The sequence below is a fragment of the Trematomus bernacchii genome, unplaced genomic scaffold (genome assembly GCF_902827165.1).
Source record: "Trematomus bernacchii unplaced genomic scaffold, fTreBer1.1, whole genome shotgun sequence".
Taxonomy (NCBI): domain Eukaryota; kingdom Metazoa; phylum Chordata; class Actinopteri; order Perciformes; family Nototheniidae; genus Trematomus; species Trematomus bernacchii.
The window spans coordinates 6,981,035-6,997,799 of NW_022988050.1; the positions used below are offsets into that span (position 1 = coordinate 6,981,035).

The 16,765-nt window shown below is 40.5% G+C and overlaps 2 protein-coding genes across 4 annotated transcripts; one reads left to right on the top strand and one right to left on the bottom strand.

The window, feature by feature from the left end:
- The first annotated feature begins 343 nt into the window (after positions 1-343).
- Positions 344-11,964, top strand: LOC117473659 (serine/threonine-protein kinase tousled-like 2). Of its 2 annotated transcripts, XM_034119361.1 has the most exons (21): positions 344-880; positions 2,163-2,257; positions 3,624-3,695; positions 4,165-4,237; positions 4,657-4,694; positions 4,886-4,978; positions 6,300-6,407; positions 7,216-7,308; positions 7,729-7,839; positions 8,038-8,174; positions 8,265-8,417; positions 8,594-8,660; positions 8,820-8,917; positions 9,023-9,104; positions 9,274-9,365; positions 9,466-9,555; positions 9,890-10,059; positions 10,201-10,339; positions 10,515-10,626; positions 10,717-10,824; positions 11,006-11,964. In XM_034119361.1, the coding sequence occupies exons 2-21, from the start codon at positions 2,165-2,167 to the stop codon at positions 11,177-11,179; spliced, it is 2,103 nt and encodes a 700-aa protein (XP_033975252.1). In that variant the 5' UTR covers positions 344-880; positions 2,163-2,164; the 3' UTR covers positions 11,180-11,964. The 2 variants fall into 2 exon arrangements, with proteins under 2 accessions (XP_033975252.1, XP_033975253.1); XM_034119362.1 differs by lacking the exon at positions 4,886-4,978 and having other exon boundaries at positions 347-880.
- Positions 11,965-12,120: 156 nt separating this feature from the next.
- becn1 (beclin 1, autophagy related) lies at positions 12,121-16,381 on the bottom strand. Of its 2 annotated transcripts, none has more exons than XM_034119363.1 (12): positions 16,240-16,381; positions 15,931-16,063; positions 15,778-15,842; positions 15,429-15,487; positions 15,216-15,306; positions 14,923-15,059; positions 14,539-14,733; positions 14,318-14,464; positions 14,000-14,149; positions 13,664-13,724; positions 13,420-13,562; positions 12,121-13,056 (listed from the first exon to the last, which is right to left on the bottom strand). In XM_034119363.1, the coding sequence occupies exons 2-12, from the start codon at positions 16,055-16,057 to the stop codon at positions 12,888-12,890; spliced, it is 1,344 nt and encodes a 447-aa protein (XP_033975254.1). In that variant the 5' UTR covers positions 16,058-16,063; positions 16,240-16,381; the 3' UTR covers positions 12,121-12,887. The 2 variants fall into 2 exon arrangements, with proteins under 2 accessions (XP_033975254.1, XP_033975256.1); XM_034119365.1 differs by having other exon boundaries at positions 16,310-16,380.
- Positions 16,382-16,765: the final 384 nt, after the last annotated feature.

Below are 16,765 nucleotides of genomic sequence, written 5' to 3' on the forward strand. Positions count from 1 at the left end.
TGAATTATATTTAGTGACATGGCCGTTTGTGGCGTTTTCTCTCCCTTGGGTTGTTTATGGACGAGGACCGGTGCATAAATGTGTTGGAAAAGCTTCGTATTTAGATGTTGTCCTTGGGACCATTATATCAAATAACAAAACATTTCATCAGGGAGTGGCACATCCTCTTATTTGGCGTGATTAGTCTCGTGAAACATCATTACATTTCAGGCTAGTGCTAAAAGTTGACATATAAATCCGAAATGTGTCAAAACCTGGGACTGTTGGGGCCCCTGGAGCTCTGGGGCCTCGCACAGTGCCCATTGGATAACCAGCCTTGCCTACCATATGCTGCATGTTTGTTCTCACCAGCAGTTACATTATCTGTTAAACAAGCGCACGGAAAGCATCACATAAAGCTCTCCCTGGAGCCCTGTACGGTGTTACTGCAGGGGGTAAGGATTTTTAATTAACATTTCAAGGATGGACTCTAACAAGGTGGCCGAACTTCTCCCTGTATAACGTTACATCGCGGGATAATGACAATAGAAAGACCGAGTGAAGCAGATATGTGACAACACTTGCCAAGAAGCTTCAGAGCGTTGACAGCTCCAGGTCTGCCCGTGCGAGGGCACCAAGACGGACGAGGAAACCCCGAGGATCAGGGCCTCCTGTCCGGATGACACCGGCGAGAGCCAGCCACACCGCTCTCCTTAGCTAGCATTAGCTTAGCTGACTAATGTCTTCACTGAATGAGAAAGAACTATAAATGGATAACTCAATCCGGACAACTTTATTTGAGATGCATGGGAAGTGTTAAGGAGTTTGCTGTCACCGGATGGACGGACAACATCCTCTCTAGGGCTGTGAGTGACTGTGAAAACTGCGAGAGCTTCTCCAGGTGAGACTTGCAGCTAATGTTAGCTCGCTAGATAACTTAACGCTAGCCAGTTTAGATGACATGTCATGTAGCATTAGCTATCATTTAGTATAACCAGTTAGCCTAACTGCTTTTACCAAAACTAAACTTTTAATTGATTCCTAGTATGCGACAGTGCATGGCCGCTTTCCTTTCTTAAAATGTTCGCAAGATTTTCATAAGCATAATAGCATTTGACGTTAACTTGCTAAGTCAACGTCTTCCTGTCAGTCAATTACTGTGAGAGATTTTCCATCTACTGTCCTCTTTAAATAAAGTTAGAGTTGAACGTTGTTCTTTGTCATAAAAGTTGAAATGAAGCTTCATATTCTTGTCTATTTTGTAATACAAATTGGCAGGCTTTTAAGGAAAAATGTGCTCTCTTATGTTAAATTCCTTGGCACAACTATAATGTTTATATTGTCTGGTTGTCTCTTCTGTTTTAAGTGACAGTCATAATGATAAAATGATGAATCCATCGCTAGTTGATGGATACCCTGACAGGGAGGAGTTCCCATATGGCAAAGGGAAGTCGTGCCCTGCCATATGGTTCTTTAATATGGTCATAAGATAACTATATTAAAGATTATTTTAGGTAATTTTGCTTTAATGTCTCCCTGAATTTAAATTAGGAATGTTATGACAGTGGGGAATTACCCTCCTCACCAGTATTTTCCACTCACTTGCTTTTATGGTTTGTCATTTTGAATATCCACCTTACACATAATTTAAACCTTTTAACATGTAGGAGTTTTGCAGATACAACTAGTGAAAAGACAAACTTCACTTGAAAGAATATACCTTCATGGCACACACTTACCAGAATCTGGCAGAATTAGTTTTCACCTTCTTTGCCAGGGTTAAGTTATCTCAAAAGTTAACCATAAAGCACCTATCATAACAGTTCAAAGTTCTGCTGGGTGTCGACCTTGTCTGTTAGCTCAAGTTATTTCACAAGTTCTTTAATGAAGGAAAATCACATTTGTCTTTGTGCTTTCTTCCTCAGAACAAAATTGAACTTATTTTATTTAAAATTGGTTTCTTAGCAAAGGTAGGAAGCTTTAAAACAAGTTTGCTTTCTGTCTTTATTTGACACTGTCCCACTTGGATGTACAAATATTTTGGATCCAACCTAGTCCCGGGCTTCCATGACCTCAGGATTGACTAGATTGTTGGGTTCCTGCTGTTTTAACTTGTTTGACAATAACCCAACATAGCTACTCCACCTAACTCCCATTTCCATGCATTGTGTCTCTCTTTTTAGGCATGATGGAAGGACTTCACAGCCAGGCTTTAGGTCTGGACCCACGCAGGCAGGAACTGCTTGAGGCTCGCTTCACTGGTCTTGGTGTGGCAAAGGTTAGCATCTCTTTATAGTATATTATATTTGTTTGATGCTCAAAATTATCGTCTGGGCAAAGTGCTGATTGTTAATGCAGATGTAATGCTTTAAATGCAACGTAATAGGAGATGACTGTTACTTGTTGATACATTTAAATGAGGGTTCCTTCTTATCCCTGCCAAAGAAAAAGACAGTTACAAAAGAGTAGCTCCTATGCACACATCCCACAATCCCACTGTTGTTTTGTGTTGCAAACATGAGCAGTCAGTCAGCTCTCTTCTGTTAGTCCTCCAGTTTAGAAAAGCTTGGAAGTCTTCTCTATTTCCAGTGTTGAATGATGCTCTGTGTTCAGGAGTTTACCTCAGTGGCATGATCCTGTCTCCCTGAGTGAAAGCTAAACAACACGAGCTCTGTCTTGGCTGACATGGGAGCTGGCCAGCAGCTCTTTGTTTCAGTGGAGATTAGTGACACTGAAATGGCACCGCAGCTGAATCTCACAGCATCGGCGGCGTGCTATGCTGCAACCCTGCTGCTGAACTGTGTATTACTGTGTGGGTGTGCGTTTGACAAAATGGCAACCCTAGAAAGCAATCACTATCACTCCTGCTATGGCCTGTGTGCTCTGAAATGCATTGCTAGGCCTGCTCATTATCATAGAGTTTCAATGATTTAGGATGTTAGCATGCTGACTACAGTACATTTCCATGGCACTATGATGAACATGTCTAGTGTCCACATTAGGAGAAAAAAATCTGAACATGTCTTGGCTGTTTTCTGTGACCTTGTGCAGCAGAATGACAGCTGGCCTGCACCACTGTGCCTGCTGTTTCTTCTCATTCTCTTCAATCTGTGCAGCTGGCCATTAGTGGTATGCATGCATGACACCAACTGAAGTGGATGTAAACTCAAGACTTGCAGATTTACAGGGGAATGTATATTATACGCCCATTGTAGCATCCTTGCTTAGAAGCTTAGCTTAGTGACAGCAATGTTAAAACTATAACTGTTCGATGAATGTGTTACATTTCCTTACAAAATAGGGCCAAAGCATAAGTAAAATAAATGTGCACACGTCAGTGAAACAGGGCTTGAATCTGATGTAATTTGTGTTACGATTGTAAACACACCCAAAAAGGTGAGTCATATTATAGGTGAGGCAGTTAGTATAATTTGTCAGATAGGAGGATGTGTGGAAATCTTCACTTTGATTTGTCAGTTAACTTACATGAGCATTTCAGCAAACCTCATGTGATGCCACCTAGAAATGGTCATTTAACAATATCTTATGTCTAATGTCCAGTTTCCTAACAACGATCTGCTCACCAGAGCGTCACATGACTAATCAATCAGGTCTAATGTGTGTGTGTGTGTTCTGTTTTCCAGAGTTCAGCCAACAGTGAATCATCCAACCAGTCACTGTGCAGCGCAGGATCACTCAGTGACAGGGAGCTAGAGGTGGGTTGGGGAAAGATTCAATCAAAATGACATGTGACTGTGCACTTATCTGCAAGTCATTTGACCTTCTCCATACTTCCTGGGATAACGTATTGTGTATGCAGGGGTGGATGCTAACAATTGGCTATAGTGCAGTGTGTGTGATTCATCTGTTCATGCATTAACTACTCCCACTTACTCATGGAAAAAAGAAGGTGAGGTATTCATTTAGAAAAAAACTGGAAAACACTTTGGATACGTCAACAGGCTTTTAACACATCAAAATGGTTTTATGTATCATAAGGGCCAAAGACACCATACATAAACACCCTAAAGCAATACCTTAAACTCTTATGGCACTGGAAATAATTTGCAATTTATCTTATTGAATTGTGGTCAAATGTTTCCATTTAGCAAGCCAAGAGTAAAATGATGACAGTATAACTTAAAGGTGCAAGGCTTAATGTTGGCACTTTTCTACTCGTGTTAGACACCAGAGAAGAAGTCCAATGACCAGAGAAGAAGGAAGAGAAAAGGAGACGTCTATGACAACAACAGCCAGGGTAAGACCATCCTACTTATTAACAGATATCCAAAGGTGCGCTTTCCCAACAGAAACAACTGAACTTCACTCACATTGTTTCACTTTCATCAATTTGCTATTTTCTTCTTGGAACTAAATATTTATCTTTGCAAATTTGGAAAAAATGTAAATACACACTCTTGTATGCAAATACTATTCAATGATGTATTAATGTTAGTCATCAAGGGAATTTTTATCTTGTTCTTTATTTATTTTAATATTATTTTAATATTGTTGTTATGTTTTCTGTAAAGCACTTTGGGCTGCTTTTTGCATGAAAGATACCATACAAATAATGTTTATTATATTATTATTATTATTTCCCAAAAATGCTTAAAAACATACAGGAAATTATAACCTTTTCTTGCTTCTTATACATGTTCTGTTGTTCTTTTGCAGGAAAAGGGAGAGGACAAAAAATAAGTGACTATTTTGAGGTGAGTACTCAGTCCTGTTGATTTTGCATTCAGGTCACTTTGCTGTGCATCGATCGTTGCCTCTCAAACTTTCCTGTGATGTCCTCAACCTCACTCTCCAGCTGTGCCAATACTACTACATCCCATTCTTCCTAAATAACAACGCTGTCTTCTTCCTTTCTGTCTGTTTTCACCCTCTGCCCGGGGTCCAGTTTGCCTGTAGCAGCGGCTCTGGCACCAGCCCGGCGCGGGGCGTCCCCCTGCTGGTGCGCTCCTCTCCACAGCACTCACTGTCTAACCCTCTGGTGAGCACCAGCAGCCATCTCCATAGCACTCTACTGCTTCAGCACTCTTTCATCTCTTGGTTTACTGTTGGGTTGTCTATAGCCAGTGTCAAATTCATCTGCTGTTTGATCTTTGTCTATTTTCTCCCAGTATCGGTACCCTCTTGGATAGAGTTGGCGGGGCATGAATCGCTCAGATTTTGTTTTGTTTTACCAAAGTCTAATCCATTTAATAGACATGCTTTTTGTTTATCTCGATGCTTTCAGCCAGTGGAAGTGATCAAACATTCCTTTACCCAGGGCATTTTTTAAGATTTAGTTTCCCCTATTTTTACTTTAAAGTGGACCTATCATGCTATATTTGAATAATATAGTGTAGGACCATACCTATATAAGGCATATTTATACTTTTTTCTTTTTCAAACTACCAAACAGATCATGCATTTTAGCCATGCCTCATTTTGCTCAATTTGAAATGTTTTAGCTCTGTTTTTGCAAGGGCAGATTCAGTGAGAACAGCACCATCTACAGGCCTGGCATATGTACTACAGCGTCTCCAGCGCTTTCGAACGGCAATGGCCGTGGTTGTCTCCTCCTGATTGGTGGAGTTGGCCCAATAGCTGTAGCGCCACTGTCCTGACGTCAGGACAGTGTTCAAATCTGGATCAGTTTTTATCAGATCCGTTGCAGCCCCTTTTTTAGAGATTTGGGTATGGAGGAAAATAGAGAGGGTTGTGTTTTCTGACACTTGGTGAGTTCCCTGGAACACCGGGGACACATATTCATGTATAAAGGACGTACAAAAGTGCATTTTGCATGATAGGTCCCCTTTAAATTAAAATCAGCGTTTCGTGTTTTCAGGTGTTGGTTTAAATGTGTGTTTGACACAATGAGCTGGTATGTAAGGCAGGAAGCTGTACAGGAGAACAATGTATATATTTATGTTGCATGCGCTTTTGAATTTGGAGTAGTTGTTGAAGAGGATGTAATCATTCAACTTGGATCCCCACCGTTTTCATTCATTCCTCATCACAAATACAAAACCTTGGTCACTACTTACATTTTAACAGCCTTTAAAAATACTCGGCAAAAGAGTGATAGGAGCAAAATTGCTTTTCTTTATCTATTCTTAATGTATTGGAATGTAGCATAATTACTTGATGATTTTTACATGTGAAGTTTAAACTCTCTCCCCTTCTATCAGCTACACTTTTAATTATTTTTCTTTGTATCCCTTACAGCTATTTTATAATCTCCCTATGCTGTCTTCATTATATAACAGTTGTGTTAAACCCCCTGTGTATCCCTTACCTTTCTGTTTCTCTGTCTCTCTGGAATACAGTTCCAGCAGGGCAGTCCTTCGTCCACAGGCTCGGCCCACACAGACTCTTCATCGTGCTGCTCAGTGAAGACAGCCCCCTCACGCTCCTTCTCACACAAAGCCATCCAGGTAACTGACTGACTGACCCCAACTTAACACCAACTTTTATCATTTCACAAGTATATTCTCATTTTATATTTTGATAGCACTTTGCTTTGGTTATGAATGGTAGTTGCCTTTAAATCTGGCTCTACCTTTTCACATTGACTTCTTACATGAACCGGTGAATTTGTCCTTCAGCTGTTTTTGCACTGAGAGATCATTTGTAGATACTCGTAGATATGATACAACCTCATACCTAACTTTTTAGAATCAAAAGAATTAGAAAGAATAAAGAGACGAAATGCAAGTGCAAAAATTGAAAATGTAAAAGGTGCTGAAACCCACACGTTGTCATCTGAAAAGTTACTTAATTTAACTTGTATTTAATCAGATAAAAAACAATAAGGATAACATCTTTTTTACAATGGTGATCTGGCCAAGAAGGCCTCAATCTCCAAGCATAAACAGAATAGGTTGAGTGAATAACACACACAAGGAAGACAGGTCAAAATGTGTATTAGTATATGTAATGTTTTTTATCAGCAAAATCAGAATCTAGTTTAAGTCTATCCTGCAGGTCACTCCAGGTCCAATGGCCATAATAAAACTGACTCTAGGTCTGGAGAGTTATTAGAGCTAAGATTGAAGGTGTTTGTGCGGACAAAAACAACAACTATTAATATAATTGACCTAATTTAAAGTCAATATTTGTAATACCCATCTAAAACAGCTCATTTCAAAGTGATGGTGTATTTTCTTACTAACTGACCCAAGGGATGTCTTCATAATTTGAGTGGGATGAGATCTTTATTGTTGTCTTGTTGTTGTTCTCCAGTCAGATCTGACGCTGCTGAAACTGACCGCACTGGAGAAGAACAAGAACTCTGATCTGGAGAAGAAAGAGGGGAGGATAGACGACCTGCTGAGGGTAAGATAAGGAAATCTGTCTCAAACATTCATGAGCTACACTTATTCTGGAGCAATTGGAACATCTGAAAGAGTAGTTATCATTTTATTCCTGACGAAATCTTGTACTGAAATGCCACAATTTAACAACAACTAATAATAATGATTAACACCACAGTCAAGGATGTCTAAATAAAAAACTATTCTCAATTGTCCTTGATAATCATCTCACAATCCAGAAAAACGTGTTGTCACATGTCACAACACCTTCTTGCTAACTTTCAAATGCCATTATTGCTCAAATCAAATCTGGTGGAAATGTCAGCAAATCATCTGACACTCTGAGAGTTGTTGCATCCTGTCACTTTAAGAGCAAAACAGCCTTGATATCTTGTTTGTAATGAGAAACAAAATGTCACACTGATTATGTGTGTTTGGGCAGGCTAACTGTGACCTGAGGCGGCAGGTGGACGAGCAGCAGAAGATGCTGGAGCGCTACAAAGAACGGCTCAACAAGTGTGTGACAATGAGCAAAAAGCTCATGATCGAGAAGGTGGGTGCGCATATGCTTTTTGACAAATATGTTAACTTGAAGGAAACCGCTTTGTTAAGTTATTCAACAAATGGGAACCAATTTTGTCCAAAATAAGTACCAAAAAAAAAGTATTTTTGGGCTCTGTTGAATATTTTTGGTTGTTTACATCGTCCGAAATGAGCCATTTTAAAGTGATATCTTTTTTCTTTTTCGTAGTCAAAGCAGGAGAAGATGGCTTGCAGGGACAAGAGCATGCAGGACCGTCTGCGTCTGGGCCATTTCACCACAGTGCGGCACGGAGCCTCCTTCACCGAGCAGTGGACCGATGGATTTGCTTTCCAGAACCTCATCAAGTCAGCATGCAGATAGGCACTAACATATTTGCATGTTATCCATACTGCGTGCCAGAGTGTTCACACTACATTGTTCTTGCATGTTTATAGGCAGCAGGAGCGAGTGAACTCTCAGCGGGAGGACATCGAGAGGCAGAGGAAGCTGCTGGGGAAAAGGAAACCTCCCTCCATGGCTCAGACCCCTCCACCCAGCCTGGAACAGAACAAACGGAAGAGTAGGAATAACGGCCAGGAGAGTGAAGCGTAAGATTCTTTTCTTTTCCTTTTCCCCATTTACCAACTATTGAATCAGACTTGTACTGATCTGTGAAAAGCCTTAATAGGACAGCTTTGTGTTTCTTTGTATTTAACTTTAAAGTAGTTATTACTTACCAGCTGTCCTGGTTATCAACACTTGGTTTCCATTTTATTCCACACAGGTTGTCACTGGCTGAATATCATGAGCAAGAGGAGATTTTCAAACTACGAATTGGCCATCTAAAAAAGGTACCACTCGCCACTTAAAGCAGATTTGTTTTTATTGTTTTTGGATATTTTTGTTGGACCTCTTGCTACATTACTAATCTAGAGATAAATTACAACTTCTACCTTTTCCTGTTTATGGAGGGTTGTGGTCGATGATAGGTTTTGTGTGGTTGTTTGCAGGAAGAAGCGGAGATCCAGACTGAGCTGGAACAGTTGGAGCGAGTGAGAAACGTGCACATTCGGGAGCTGAAGAGAATCCTTAACGAGGACAACTCGCAGTACGTTTCATATCTGTTAAACATATGTATCACAAGTCCTTCAGTGTGCTTTCATCCTATAGAAACACATTTCCCAAAAAGCTTTAAGAAGGTATTTTTCTGCAGATTTAAAGACCAGCCCACGCTGAATGACCGATATCTGCTATTACATTTACTTGGAAGAGGTGGCTTTAGTGAAGTATTCAAGGTAAGCACCACTTACATTCTTTAACAGACCATATTATAATCTTTTTAACTTGTTGGGTCTTTTTGAATAATGGAAGTGAGATATTGTAGTTAAACTTGCAACGCCATACAGTGTTGAATGCAACTATCTTGTTATAGTAGGCTTCTGATCTTGTGTAATGTTTTTGCAGGCTTTCGATATGACAGAGCAAAGGTATGTGGCCATTAAAGTCCATCAACTCAACAAGAACTGGAGGGAGGAGAAGAAGCAAAACTACCACAAGTGAGTCTGAAGCTCCGTTTAATTTGCCTTCTCTTCGTTTCTGAATGCTGTTATTTGTGAGCTTTTAAAAAAAATGACTAAATGTTTTATGTCTTTTCAGACACGCCTGTAGAGAATACAGAATCCACAAAGAACTTGACCACCCGAGAATCGTCAAACTCTACGACTATTTCTCACTCGACACAGGCTCGTAAGTTCATATTGCTATGTTAAATTCCTAAAGGTGTGCAAATATACCAAGTGTGTCACATAAGTGCTTCACATATATATACATATATTGTTAAAAGGAAACTCTTTTAAGCAACTATAATATATATTTTTTAGAATGAAATGTATAAAATGAAAATAGGAAAGGGGTTTTCTGGATAGATGTCTCTACTGAATCTGCACGTCCTTTATAACACGTTTCAACTCAATTGTTTTTATTTCCAAAACGAATGATAATGTGCTCCATTACTGCTGCTTGTGTAAATAACTACGTAGCTACCAAGTTTGACGAATGATCCGTTGGATTCCCTCTGCAGGTTCTGCACAGTGCTGGAGTACTGTGAAGGCAATGACCTGGACTTCTACTTGAAGCAGAATAAGCTGATGCCTGAGAAGGAGGGCCGCTCTGTCGTCATGCAGATCGTCAACGCCCTCAAGTACCTCAACCAGATCCGCCCGCCAATCATCCACTACGACCTCAAGCCCGGTATACTCACCGTTTTGATTTATTATATTGTCTTTATGAAAAGGTAACCTAATAGCACAAGAAAAATGTTGTAAATAAGATAGATTTCTGCACATAGGTGTAAGCTTTTTATTGTTGTTTACTATTCTGTTCTGTTCTTAGGGAACATCCTGTTAGTGAATGGCACAGCCTGTGGAGAGATCAAGATCACTGACTTCGGCCTGTCTAAGGTCATGGATGATGACTGCTACAACTCTGCAGATGGCATGGAGCTGACGTCTCAGGGAGCCGGGACCTACTGGTACATAGACACATTACCCTGCATTTAGTAACCAAGCAACAAGTATGGCTTCACAGTAGAGGCGCAGAATGAAATGTTGCTAATGAATTCACTTCACCTCTTGGTTCAGAAAAGTTGTTCAGAGAGAACTTTTTCACGTTTTCAATCTCGTATGTTGTGATCTTGTGTCTCACAGGTACCTGCCTCCTGAGTGCTTTGTCGTGGGGAAGGAGCCCCCCAAAATATCCAACAAGGTGGATGTTTGGTCCCTAGGGGTCATCTTTTACCAGAGCCTATACGGACGCAAGGTAATCACAAACCTGCATTCTTCAACAGGGATTTTTTTAAATCTCACAACTAAACTGTCTGCTAACTGTCCCCCTGATCTCTTTTTCCAGCCTTTCGGTCATAACCAGTCGCAGCAGGATATTCTTCAAGAAAACACAATATTAAAAGCCACTGAGGTGCAGTTCCCCCCCAAACCTGTGGTGACCACAGAAGCAAAGGTGAGGGGCTCACTTCTTTTAACGGCACTTTTACCTTTATACATTCAAACAGTATCATTTAATGGTTTAAAGGTCCATTAAAACCATATGTTTCCTCTTGAATGTGATATTTTTCTTTCTAGCCCAATAAAGAGAAAGTGCATCTAAGTTTAGAATTTATTCCACATCTTTCCCTTCATAGGCCTTCATCCGACGTTGCCTGGCTTATCGCAAGGAGGACCGTGTGGATGTGCTGCAGTTAGCCAGCGACCCCTTCCTATTGCCACACATTAGAAAAGCCCTGGCCAGCAGCGCTCCTCAGGCCCCCCCCCTGCCCTCCACCTCCGGCTGCTACAGCAGCAGTGCCTCCAACTGAAGCAAGCTGAAAAAAACCCAGTGAGGACAAAGCCACACAGAGACGTTACACTCTTGATGCATGTCCTCTTTGCTCTCTTGATTGTGAGAGGGCAAAGAGCATGATGGGATGTAAGATGTAAAAGTGTAAATGGAACCAAAATAATGGATGATGTGGTAGTAAGTTTGCCCACCACCATCATACAAGTGCTAAAACTGAAGGGCCAGTCTGTGGCTGTGGGCTCAGTGGAACCCAAAGATTTGCCTATATGCATGCACTAACAAAAACGTTGGTTCATTTCAAGGGGTTTTTACACGATAAATAGTAAAAGCACCCAGAAAATTGCACAACTGACAGGCTGTGAAGCTTGGAAAATTGCCTGTACTCTGGAGGATTTAGAAGAAAAATAATTATGAAATGTTATTCCATTCTGCTTGAAATCTATCATAAGTGATCAGCTACAAATATATATATCCCTATAGGTTGGAACCTGGGACTTTAAGGAATGACTGAGCGAAGTCAAAAGCCTGCCTTATGGAAATGACACCATTAGACGTTCATCAATTAAATGATACAGGAGAGTGCTGATTCTGGGAAGAGTAACTGGTTTTGACCTATTTAAATATTTTACTGGATAACTGGAAGTCAGCTTATTATTTTAATTGAGTCCATATTTTTCCATGAAAGACTAAATGACCCCCTGTAATGTTTGTGTTAGGCTTATAGGGGGGCTGACTGAGTGAGTGTTGTGATGAGAGTTCAACAGAAATAATTATGAAACCATTAAAAACACATTTGGTTAACTCTGTGGTGTCTTAACCTTGATTTGGGGAAATCAATGGGGAAATAATGTACATGTATTGTAGTTAAACAAGAGAGTACACTGCTGTGTTTTCTATCTGTGTTAAATTTTCTCTGTTCATTTATAAAATACTTTGAATTTATAAGAAACTCGACACCAATTTTACAGCATGAAACTTTTTATTAACTAAAATTCCACCATTACATGCATCCATCATATCTAAAACGGACAAATGGATGTGATGGTGCAGAGTATGATCACAAAGAAGCCGTATCAGTGAGCCTCTAAATACAACAGTTTACCTGCAACGTATGTATGTAACTGGCAAACATGACAATTGCATTCGAGGTTAAAGAAATACTGACGTTCTTGTTGAATACTAAACAGTGTTAATATATTAAAAATTCAACCTTGAACTTCATTATCACAGCACACTTTTACAGCTTATGTTATAAGGACAAGAACACATGTAATCACTGTGGAGGTTACACAGTGATGTAAAGGTGTGCAGTGCAACAGGAGAGCAAGGAATCCTTGAACTTGATAAAGTGGTTAGAAGTCAATTTGGCGAAGATTTCTTTTAAATTACATTCTAGCCTGCAGAAGTGTGAAGATGTTTTAATGCATTGTCAGCTCTTCGAAGATATTAATTAGTGAAGCAGATGATGAAAGTGGACTAAAAGACGCACAGGTTGTTATCTCATTCTGCTTCCACATCCCACTCTGCAGCAAATTATCACTTCTTTTGTAAAATGTAAAAACACAGACAATCTGGACTGAAGATCTAGAATTGCTCCAACGAAGGTTTGTACTGAAAATCCTGCGACACAACCATTGCTTTTCCTTTGGCCAAGTAATAATATTCACACGTAATCCATTCATCAGAGGAAACTAGGACTATAAATCACAAAGCATTGTCCAGAAGTCTCATCTGTTGTAGAACTGCGAGGTGACCCAGGCCAGTCCCCACTTCAGGTTGGTGAGCATAAACTTGAGCGCCTTGGTCCACTGCTCCTCAGAGTTGAACTGGGTTTTGATGGAGTAAGAGCCGCCGCTGCCACCCGTGTCCTCGATCTTACCCTTCTCCACATCCATCCTGAGACAAAACGTCAATGTCATTCATCACGCAAGGTCTTGTGTCAAAATAATAATATGACATCATATAGATACAATTCTTGAAAAATACCTCTAACTTTATTATCACATCAAAGTCTGTGGTACAAAGCCTGAGGTACACACTGTGTGGCAATGCTTTAATAATTCAAACGTTTATGGAGCCAAATGTCCTTTTATTTCCGCAATGGGACAATTGATGAATACAATTCTTGAGCTCCTCTAGAAATAAATCAACGTAATGGTTTTGAATTTGCTTTCAAACTTCATCAATATTTACAGCCCATCTAATAATGCGGCAATAACGCCAGATTCAAATGATCACATTGTGCTGCAGGTGTCTTACCTGTATGGAAGGCAGAAGCCAGTGTCTCCTTTCTCCACCTCCTCTTTGAACTGCTGGACACAGTCCAGGAAGGCCACCATGGCGTGGTCAAATTTGTTGTCCCAGAAGAACCTCAGGCCCCCCGAGCAGTACAGAGGAAGTTCCTGGACAGACACCGGACAGAGAGAAAGGGCAGGATTAGAGCCTGGAGGATAGTGTTTAATAATCACAGGAGGGCTGGGATTGTAAAGACCGTTTGAATTACCTTGGACTTGTCTGACAGGGACTCTAAGTATGAGTGGTTTCCGTAAGGGACAAGACGATATCTGAAGAGAGAAGCGTAGTTTGAGATACATTTTGCTTTAGACTTGCAGAATATTTGTAATAAATCTTACTAGATCCAAGAATTGTTAGGCAACATAAAGCTGAGCCTAATAATGTAAATCAAAACCATCTGCTCACATACATTGAACCAGACCCATAAATTAATATAGGATTGAATTAAACAAATAGCACTAATTAAAGGGATAGAGTAAATTTGTAAGATAGCAAAAGACAAACTAAATATTATCTCAGTGCAAGCACATTGTAATGTGGGTACCTCTGGAAGCGCAGCCCCATTTTGTTGGCCAGCGCATGCAGCAGCAGCACCGTCTGCCCCCAGGCTGCGTTGATCTCGTTCCACTCCACCGGGACGCTGGGGAGTCGACCCAGACGGAAGTTGTTGATTGTACCAAACTGTCCGCTGTGCCTGGATAAGAACACAAAAATAAATTAAGATTCTCAGTGAATGGGCATCGATTCATGTTTGTCCCGGAGGCTTTTTATACAAATATTGGCCAAGTCATCGTTGATGGGTTGACAGCAAAACTTTTTTTTTTTTTTAAACAGATACAACATAATTTGCATGTGTTTTTACCAGATGTGAAATGTGGCATTGAAGACATTTGTCTTTTTCAGGCGATCTAGCTGAATCTGGCAGTAACGCATCTGGTTGTCAACGCTCTTCAGCTCATCATCCAGCTCCAGCTGCTGCCGTTTGAACTCGCTGTACTCCTTCTGGTACCTTTGAGCACAAAGAGCTGTTAGCTGTTGTCTCATTTGGCAAATAGCACACACACAGTCTAGGGTCACACTCACTGAAGCTCCTCCGTGTCTAGCTGCTGGGAGTGGACCCTGCTCTGGGTCAGGTCCTGGGCCACCGCAGCCCTCTGCTCCTCCACTGTCTCCAGCTCCTGGACCAGAGCCTCCTCCTGCCCCTTCAGCTGATGCAGATCCGCCAGCAGGGTCTCCTCCCCCTCCACCTGCAGGTGTGACAGCAGCTCCAGGCACTGCCTAAAAATATGTTCACATACAGTTTGTTACTATACTGCATTTAAACAGACAAATGGAATTAGCACTTTTAGTGTTTTTTTGTATTATCCATATTTGTAGGTAGCAACCATGTCAGCATTTTTCCTCTCTTAATAATCTTTTTGTGTGAAAACTGATACACAAATGTTACTTTGTGGTTGAGCAGCTCACTTGTAATTCTGGCATTCGTTCTCTGTGATGTTGAGCTGCGTGTCCAGGTGGTCCAGCAGGGTGTCGGTACATTCCTCACACAGCGGGTGGTCCACGTCTGTCTGGCCTGACATGATGTCAAACAGGTCACTGGTCACCTGGGTGGGATAGGATCAGAGACATCCACACTTTTACCCTAACATATACTTTGTCAACAGCCCATGCTTCTGACATGTTTGCGACCATAACATGATCAGAGTAAACTGTCCTAATAAAACGTTCCTTCTTTATAGTAGCATGAAAGTATGGTTTACCTTCAGCCTACGACTGAGATTTTCCATGGTACCCCCATCAGATGCTTCTCCTATCAGTGTGAAGCTGTTGGCGCTCTCTGTGGACATCATCCTGTAGAGTTTTCAGCAGTATGGTTAACTTTGTAGCACCCCTCATTTGACAGAGAAACAAATCAACTAAGAGATAAAGATTTAATCAGTATTTATTTCAATTACTTGAATGAAAAGACTCACCTTGCAGGTGGGATGTATTTCCTTGACACACCATCTTGCTTGTTTTCTGCAAAGGTCTCCTGAAAGGAAAATGTAATTCGGACTCAACATGCTTCTTGAGCAAAAAAAGAGTACTTTCCACTAAATTAGCAACATGAATCTCATCAGTAAGTTATCTCAGTCCTAAAATAGTTCAATTGCATAACTTTCATATATATTGGATATACGTAGTGGCAATGCCAGTAATTTGCAATAAAAAATACATATATATATATATATATATATATATATAAAATACAGTGTTATGTTGTGATGTATACAATCAACATTTTACCATTGCAGGCTACTGAATACAATCTGCTGTACCTACCTCTGGTGCTGTTTTCCCATCAGTGTTGTCAGCCTGTTTGCTGGGGGTCACTGTGACTACCGGAGCTTAGGAGGAGACAGGCAGGATTACATGTGCAATTGATCACACGTACATTTTAAGGCACCGAATATCTATTATCCCTGGTTAACATACCAATAAGTTCCTGGATTGTGACCCGATCGAGGACATTGAAGGATGTGTCCAGTTTCAGCGGCTGACAGCACCGCTGACACACGAAGCTGACCTGCATGGTTGTGCTGGACGACTTAGAGCCCTCCATTGCTAGCTATAAGAACGTATGTTAAAACATAGACTGTAAATAGCTAAACATAATAAGTTAACGCGACACAATATAGCTAGACATATAGCGTGATGGCGAGACAGCTAGCTAGCAGCCACTAGCTTTGCAGCTTACTCGTGTGAAACATAGATCAGCGGTGTAAACACATAAGATAGACTCACTGTCGCCTTGGTAGAATAACAACTATTTCATAATAATCCTGATTTTGTAGCGTAGAAAATTAGAAATCACTTTTAATGTAGTTAGCGTGACCGTTGCATTTTGCACCTCGGGACTTCTCTTTCCATTTCCCTGTTGTTGTTTACGACGGATGTGACGTCAACTAAAGACATTTATATTTAATTATATTGATACACGTTTGACTGTTGATACATGTTTGACTGTTGGCAATCTTTATATTCAGACAAAAAGAGAAAAAACTAAGGTAATATACATGTCGCAACACAGGTAGCTTGAAATTAGCTGTTTTTTTTCACAACAGGTTCAACGTTACGTGACACAAAAGTAAATTATGACAACTAAAACCAGATAATTTTACACCATAGAGAGTTGGTGATATTAGAATGAAAATCTAAAGGGTAGAAATTCTAACATGTCTATGTTAATGCTCATTTTCCTATGCACACTGACAGAATTTGTGTTCATGTGTCTTCGGCCAATAGGTGGCGCTGTGACATGAACTGAAAA